Genomic DNA, 8,050 nt, shown 5'->3' on the forward strand with positions numbered 1-8,050 from the left:
TAGGAGTACACTATAGCGTACTGAAGTGGACGGTATACGTTACACTAATTATTAATTAATGATGATCACTTAGTCCGCCAAGTCCTCTAAGTGTAAACATCAAGAATATATTAGTAGTAGTACTACACTAATTAATTAATGGTCACTTAGTCCGGCAAGTCCTCTTTAGCGGCATCAGGAAAATATTATTTACGCTTGCAGGAACACTATATATTCCGCAGGGAGCTTGGTTAGTTGCAGTTCATCACAAGCCATCTACCTACACGGCTACACGTGTAGAATAACGCACGCACACACACATGGCTCCTCACGCTCTCTCTTGGATTAGTGTGTCTCTGCTCATCTTCTTGGCGTCGTCGTCATGCGCTGCGGCGAGGGGCGCCCGGGCACCCAAAACCACTGACCCGACGGCCGGGTTCACGGCGGTGAGGCTCGACGAGCGCAACTTCGCCCTGCAGCGGCCGTTTGACGAGGCAACCGGCGCCCGGTACAGTTTTGATGGCACCGTGCGGAAGCTGTGGGTGCTCTCCTCCGACAAACCCCATGCCCGCCAGAGCCATACGAGCCCAAGAACTGAGATCAGGATGGCAGTACGTGTCAGCTATTACTACTTCTACTTAACATGTGCTCACTCCGTCCCATATTATATTATGGGACGAAGTAGTATTTGGGTATATATAATCAGAGATCTTATTGGTTGCTTCTGCTATTCTTCTACCTGCAGGGATACGACTACAGCTCTGGCGTGTGGCAGTTTGAGGGCCACGGCTACGTCCCCTCAGGCACGACCGGGGTGTCCATCATGCAGGTGTTCGGCGCCGGCGAGACAGCCACCACCCTCATGCTGCACGTCTACAACGGTGGGCTGCGGTACTACGACCGCCAGGTCGTGGAAGACGACATCTATGACAGATGGTTCCGGCTTAACGTGGTCCACGACGTCAAGGCGTCGACGGTGACTGTGTACATCGACGGCAAGCAGAAGCTGCACGTCCATGGCCGTGGTGGCGACTCACATTACTTCAAGTTTGGTGTGTACGCGCAGAACCATGACTCCAGGTGCATGGAGTCTCGCTGGAAGGGGATCAGGATCCTCAAGAAAGAGTGACACATTGGTTCGATCAGATTTTATGGCCGATTACATTTTTTTCTTGTATATAATATATTTATGTTGTTGCCTTATATATCATAGTGGCTGTGTATTGTTTGTGGACTTATGATATGTACTAGTACATATGAGGCTGAGTATATATGTTATTTGTTTGTGGTAATTTAGTTTTTCTTTAATGTCCCGATGATGTTTTAGATTAGATGTGAAAATAATATTCGCTACAGAATGCGTACACAGTTAGCATGTGTACATGAATAAGTTTGTAACTAATAATGTAAAAATATATCCTGAGAATGGAAATAAATTACAATAAACCAAATTTTAACAAATCACACCCGCAGCAAATAAAATATTCTACTGACTCTGTGCTTGATTAGAAAGCGTATGAATTTTGTCTGAAGTCAAACAGTGTAAAGTATGACAACATTTTTAGTAAAAAATATTAACAACTACAATATTAATTAATTAGATATTACAAAAATATTTATTGTATATTTAATGATATTATTTTGGTATTGTAATTTCAACCAAATCCTTGATGCAATATGCTTTAATAACCTGATGATGCATGTGAAAACAATATTCGTCACAGTACGCATACATAGTTGCCATTTTTGCAGATGTATACTTAGTAAATAATATTAAAAATGGAACGAATATTGTTCCTCGGAAATAGTCCGGTTTCTAAGCAGTGTATGTTAAAACTTTTGTGAAACATTCTCAAATTTACAACAACAAATTGATGTCATATATGAGGGAACCATGCCAAGTTTCATGTTTTTCAAATTTTTACCACAACAAATTGATGTCATATAATGTCACAATTTTTTATATCACAAACATTTTTGAATCGGCGAACATTTTTTGAAATATTGGAACAATTTTTTTAAAATTCACAAACATTTTTTGAATCAGCAAACATTAAAAAAAATTGGAACAATATCTAAAATTCATGAACATATTTTTTTTGAATTCATGAATGTTTTTGAATTTTGTGAACAATTTTTTATTTTAGAAAGATTTTAATAGAAAGCGGGCGGAAATCTAAAAAAATATCAAAAAACCTCATTTTTGCAACAAAGAAACGTTGAAAACCAATATAAATATATTAGAGCATCTCCAACAGCCGCGCTATATAAGCGCCGCGCCACAAATTAGTGGTTTTTAGCGCGCGCGCAATAGGTAAACTAGCTCCAGCGGAGGCGCAATTACCGCGCGCGCGGCATAAAGTGTTCAGCATGGGAGGCGGTGGCATTGGCGGCATGGGAGGCAGTGGCATTGGTGGCTTCAGAGCTACCATGGGCGGCATGAGTGGTATGGGTGGTTTCGGAGCTACCGTGGAGGCCATGAGAGGCATGGGTGGCTTCGGAGTTACCATGAGAGGCATGAGCTTTGCGTCTCTCATGGGAGGTATGGGAGCACCTCTGGGCGGAATGCCTTCCGGTGTGCCTCATCACACACCTTCCGTTGACGATCTTGCCAACACCATCCGAGCTCCCGATGACGATGCAGTGCTTCAAAATGAAGAGGAGAAGGAAGAATCGTCTTCGGATGAGGAAGATGAATCGGAGGAAGAGGAGTACGAAGATGAGGATGAGGCATGAAGTGCCATTCGTTTGTGTGAACTTTGTCATGAACTTCGGATTTTGAACTTGGTTGGATGATGTTGTGGGCATGAATTTGAAATTTTATGTCATGAACTTGTTTGGGTTTATGTTTTTGTTTTCATGTTTCAAACATCATCATCTCCAAAACTCCATATGGCAAGCGCCAGCTGCTCACGCGCGCTGCGGTTTTAGCGCGCCTGCTGGAGCGGCTCGCAAACGCTAAAATTTACAGCGGCTGCTGGAGCAAGCGCACCGAGCCGCGCTAAAACAGGCGATCCTCACGCTGCAAATGGGTTTTTAGCGCGCCGCACGTAGCGTGGCTGTTGGAGATGCTCTTAGGAAAGCCCAGTAGCGCTCGTTGTCCTAGTTGGGCAAGGAAAAAATCATGATTGCAGGAGGAAGGGTGCGCATTTCCTCGCTGTTGAGTATAGTGATTATTAGGAAAGTTAGGATAGTGTAGGATATTATTCTACCTTGCCTTATACTTCAAGATAATTATGTACTCCTATATATATGCTCACGAGCCTCAAGCAATACAACGAACTATTCCATCAAACCTCTCTCTTCTTTCTAACATGGTATCAGCCTAATCTCGATCCAAACCCTAGCCGTCGTCGTTTCCGCTCCGCGCGCCGCCCCCGGGGCGGTCGGCCTTCATGACCGCCGCCGGGGGTCGCGCCGCCCGTACCTAGGGTTCGTCCGCCAGTCGTGTTTACCAGCTGCCCTAGAGAGTCTTTTTTCCCGATCGCTTGATCCGGATTTTTTTGTCCGTCGCCAATCGTTTTGACCGGTGTTTCTTTTTGGTTTTTCGATCTAAGATCGGTTTGAGTCACCCATCGTCTGTCGATCTTTTGCACGCATCTGCTTCAACCTTGACAATGACTACACGCTAGCACGCGGCTACTCTGGAACTCCCGCGTACATACGCGCGTCGTTCCGGCCCGGCATGCATCCACCGAGATCGGCTACTGCGGCGGCCGCTCGCAGCCTCTTGCGCTAGCCCGTCGTCCGGCAACGGAGTGGCCTCTGGCCGCTCCCACGCGGACGTTCGCTCGCATGCGCGCATGGTCTGCTGCTCAGTTGCCCACGCAGATCCACCGATCCAATCATGGAGGCTTGTGCCCGTGCATGCAGGTGTTTGCATGTGGTGCATCCTCTAGGAGATCCAGTGAAAATCGTCTGGTATACAGTATACGTGCTTCTTCTCCAATTGAGCAGTGGCTGCCGCTGCGTTGTCCCTTCGGACCGCAGCGTCGTCGCACCATGGGTTTTCCCCGGCTGTATCGATCCGCGTGCTGCCGCTGCGTCGCCTCTTCGGACCGTAGTACCGCGGTCCACGGTCTACCATCATCCCGATGTCGTCCGCTCCAGAACGTTCTCGTGGCTGCACCGACCCTCGCGCTGCCGCTGCGTCGCTCCGTCGGGCCGTAGCGAGCGTGACACGCGGTCCATGCCGCCATCCCGTGGTTCTCCCCGCGGCTGCACCGACCCGCGCGCTACCGATGCGTCGCCCTTTCGGGCCGTAGTGCCGCGGCCCGCAGTCGACCGCCGCCCTGAGGTCGTCCGCTCCAGGCCGTCCCCGAGGCTGCATTGACCCTCGCGCTGGCGCTGCGTCGCCCCGTTGGGCCATAACAAGCGTGGCACGCGGTCCCTGCAACCGCCCAGAGGTCTTCCCCGCCGTCGCCCCGACCAACGCGCTGTCGCCGCATCGCCCCTTCGGGTCGTAGCGTCGCGGCGCGCGGTCCACTTCGCCGTCCCCGCGCGTCGACTTCTACGTGGTATGTGTCGCGCCTCCTTCCTAGGCGCGGGAACGCCACCGTCCGCGCCGGTCTTCGTCACGCTGTCGGGTTCTTCCTCGCATACTTCGAGCAATACAACGAACTATTCCACCAAACTTCTCTCTTCCTTCTAACACTCGCTACTCCCCTCGTAGGTCGAGGAATAGGAGATCCCCTCCATGACTTCTTTGGGTTGTCACAGTGGCGGAGCTTCATGGGGTCAACCTTGGCCACCCACCACCCCAGCCCATGAAGAAATCTCCTAATACTCTTTAGTATTTGGGCCATAAGTGCGGTAAAACAACCCAAACCTCGTAATTTTGCCCACCCTCAGCCCTTTCCCCTTCAAAGATTTGGCCTTAGCTCCGCCACTAAGTCATCACATTTCTATATGAATCCATCATCAGATGCCTTGAGTAAATATTAATTGAACCTGGCCTCGTTTTATCCCATGCTCTGGATCAACCCGTCACCTCTCCTCGTCGTGCCCAGACGGTGGCACCTCTCTGCAATGTACCTCCTCGCTGCATTGCAAGGATGAAGGAGGCAATGGTTTGCTTCATCACCGGCAATCGCAGGGCCACCGAGGTAGCCCACTGTGTAAGGACAACCCCAATCATCATAGTGTACTGCGTGTACATGAAAGATCATGGTGATGCTAACAATTTCTCCTAAAACATCCCCGAGAATAATAATTGAATAAATTTCAACAGAGAAGCTGATATTACAGGGAAGAACGCTAACGGGTCGCCATTCTCAAAGAGGAAGGTGCTAACGCTGGAAGTGGCAATGGGGTACACTGTCATTGCCATGATGCCAATCCCCGTCGTGCAGTCGGATCTTCCTAAACCGGCTAAAAAGGTATTTTAGTTAGTTTCCTACTTATTTTTCTGCTCGTTATTTTTTCAGCCCGCACATTTCGGAAAACTGCCGCACTTAGGGGCATTTTTTCTGCCGGTTTTCATGAAACCGGTTGTAATCAAAGTTTTAAATAGCCAGCTATAGAGGTTTGAGCAAGGTGTCACTAAATAGTATTCATGTGTGATTGTTCAATAAGATTACAAAATAGCGACCTATAGCCCCGCTATGGCCGCGCTATAGTTGTTTGAGCAGGGTGCCACTATTTAAAAACTATGGTTGTGACGAGGAATCAAAATTCGATTTATTAGTAGTGAAAGAAGTACATACTGGGAACGTACTTTTATAAACTAATCCATATGTATATTTATGGTTTTCAAGTATACTCCTTGCAGCGCCTCCTACTCCGCCAGGTCCGCGTCCGGCGCGACCGCCCTGCCAGCGGTGACCTGCTCCTCCGCCTGCAGATGCTCCTGGAGGAGGTTGTGGTTGTAGTTGGCGTCGGCCTGCGCCTCCTGGAACTGCTACTCCCGCACCATGTCCATATGATGGGTACAGGCCTCGCCGATGGTCATGGTGCAATACACCGGCGAGGGTGGAGCGGAGGAGGAGGGTGCCGCGGAAAAAGAGGAGGGTGGCGCTGGCTCGTCATCGGAGGCGTCCTCCATTTGCACGTCCTCTGGCTGGCTGCTGGCCTGCCAGTCGGCAGCAATGGCGGCCATGGCCTTCTTCTACTCCAACGTAAGCCTGTCCAAGAGAGTTTTGGCCGCGGGGGGATCTATGGCGGGGAGTGGTGGGTTGACTGTGGCTATGGCCGGGGCAGTGGTTTATATAGCACCGGCGGGCGGTAGTTGAACGGACGAGTAGCGTCGGAGGAGACGCCTCGGCAACCGCGTGCCATCAATACGGGCGGCAGACGGACGGACGGGCGGCCGTCGTGTCGTTTGAACGTGCGGCAGTCGCTTGCACTGGGAAGTGGCGCGGGCGGCGCTCTCTCGACCGGCACCCCGCTTCAATGCCGGCGCCAGTGACTGGTCGCGTTCGCTCTGGGCGGGCATGAATGCGGGCGCTGACGATCAGGAGCGGCGCTGACCTAAAACACGAGAGAGGGTGATGGGTTTTTGGTGGGCCAGGGCGGTCAGAAACGGGCTTGGGATCGGTCCGGACTCCCACAAACCTCCCCCACTTTTGTCTCCAGTTTGCGGGAGAAATCGCGTCCGAACCGCGCCACGGACCGATGCAGGCCCGCGTCGGATGGCTTCCACGGTCCGGACCGTTGCGGGAGATTTGCGGGTCGGTGTTGGAGATGCCTTAACAATACTTATGCAAGACTACACTTTTACTTTCACTGAGCAAAGGGAGTAATGATGTGATGCTCATGGTAATATATTGCAACGAAATCACGAAGTACTCCAACATTACAACAGCGATGCATGCATCCTGACAACAGGTCATAACAAGAAAACTAAATTTGCGGCAACAATAGTACACCCTATATTGCCACACAGTACTTTCTCACTGCAATATTCCCATGCATGTACCACAGCAATATTTTGTTTCTGCTGCAGTAACCTGCATGTCACATTGCAAGCTAGAGAATTATTAAGTACTAGCTAATGCTAAAAGTAAGTGAAGGGAAACCGTACGTGGCAATGAAACTGCCACGGATTATTCGTCGTTGCAATACTGCCATAGGAAGGTCGATCATCATTCTGCCAGAAGAGTGGAGTTGGCGGTGATGGCGCCGGCAAAGACAGCGTCACAGCCGCCGCTCTGGCAGCCTGCACCGCAATAGCCCGGGCCGATGCCACAGGATCCCCACTTGCTACAACAGTAGTTGTTAGTGCAAACCCTGCCGCCGGCGTCCTTGCCGCACGGCTTGTCGGTGCTGCAAGCACCGCTCTGGCAGCCACCGCCGCAGAACTCGGAACCTAGGCCGCAGAATCCCCACTGGCTGCAGCAGAGGTTGTTCGGGCATAGCTTGCCGCCGGACTGGCTGCCGCACTTGATGTCGGCGCGGCAGGGGCCGCCCTGGCAGCCGGCGCCGCAGTACTCGGCTCCGAAGCCGCAGTGCCCGTACTGGCTGCAGCAGTGGTTGTTGGGACACGTCGCCCCGCCGGCCTGGCTGCCGCAGCGCTTGCTGGTCCAGCAGGCGCCGTTCTGGCAGCCCTTGCCGCAGTAGTCGCCGCCCATGCCGCAGTACCCGTACTGGCTGCAGCAGAGGTTGTTGGGGCACTCCATGTTGCTGCCCTGCTCGCCGCACCTCTGGGCCTGCGCGGTCGCCGCGGCGAAGGCGAGGAAGACAGCCGCGCCGAGCGTAAGGGCCATGGTGCTCATCATCTTTCTCATTATTTCTCTTGGTGCTGGTTGTGCAGTTGTGTGGTGGAGTAAACAGGCCCTGATCCCCTCTTTATATAGGGGTTCTGACTACAGTCCAGTTCGACGTGGCAGCTCGCCATGCATGAGCCGCAGACACGTGTTCTCCCATCGTCAACGGAATTAACCTGATCGAGGAGAGTACCCGTTAATGCATGTGATGTGATGCCAGATCCGTTTTTGATGGACGCGGCAGTACGATTACGTACTTGTGTATGAAGTTTAGTGCTTGCATGAGACATGCATGGAGCGCGGGCTATTAGAGTAGTTAGGACTAGTACACATACGTACTGTATATATGCATTAATGCATGTGATTAC

At 51.2% G+C, this 8,050-nt stretch overlaps 2 protein-coding genes across 2 annotated transcripts; one reads left to right on the forward strand and one right to left on the reverse strand.

Moving 5' to 3' along the window:
* Positions 1-299: 299 nt before the first annotated feature.
* Positions 300-1,174, forward strand: LOC109769291 (citrate-binding protein-like). The gene is made up of 2 exons (XM_020328045.2): positions 300-590; positions 725-1,174. The coding sequence occupies exons 1-2, from the start codon at positions 300-302 to the stop codon at positions 1,106-1,108; spliced, it is 675 nt and encodes a 224-aa protein (XP_020183634.1). The 3' UTR covers positions 1,109-1,174.
* A 5,542-nt stretch (positions 1,175-6,716) lies between these two features.
* On the reverse strand, positions 6,717-7,738 carry LOC109776208 (uncharacterized). Its single transcript, XM_020334861.3, has one exon. The coding sequence runs from the start codon at positions 7,701-7,703 to the stop codon at positions 7,062-7,064; it is 642 nt and encodes a 213-aa protein (XP_020190450.1). The 5' UTR covers positions 7,704-7,738; the 3' UTR covers positions 6,717-7,061.
* Between the last annotated feature and the right edge of the window lie 312 nt (positions 7,739-8,050).

This window comes from Aegilops tauschii, chromosome 1 (genome assembly GCF_002575655.3).
Source record: "Aegilops tauschii subsp. strangulata cultivar AL8/78 chromosome 1, Aet v6.0, whole genome shotgun sequence".
Lineage (NCBI taxonomy): Eukaryota > Viridiplantae > Streptophyta > Magnoliopsida > Poales > Poaceae > Aegilops > Aegilops tauschii.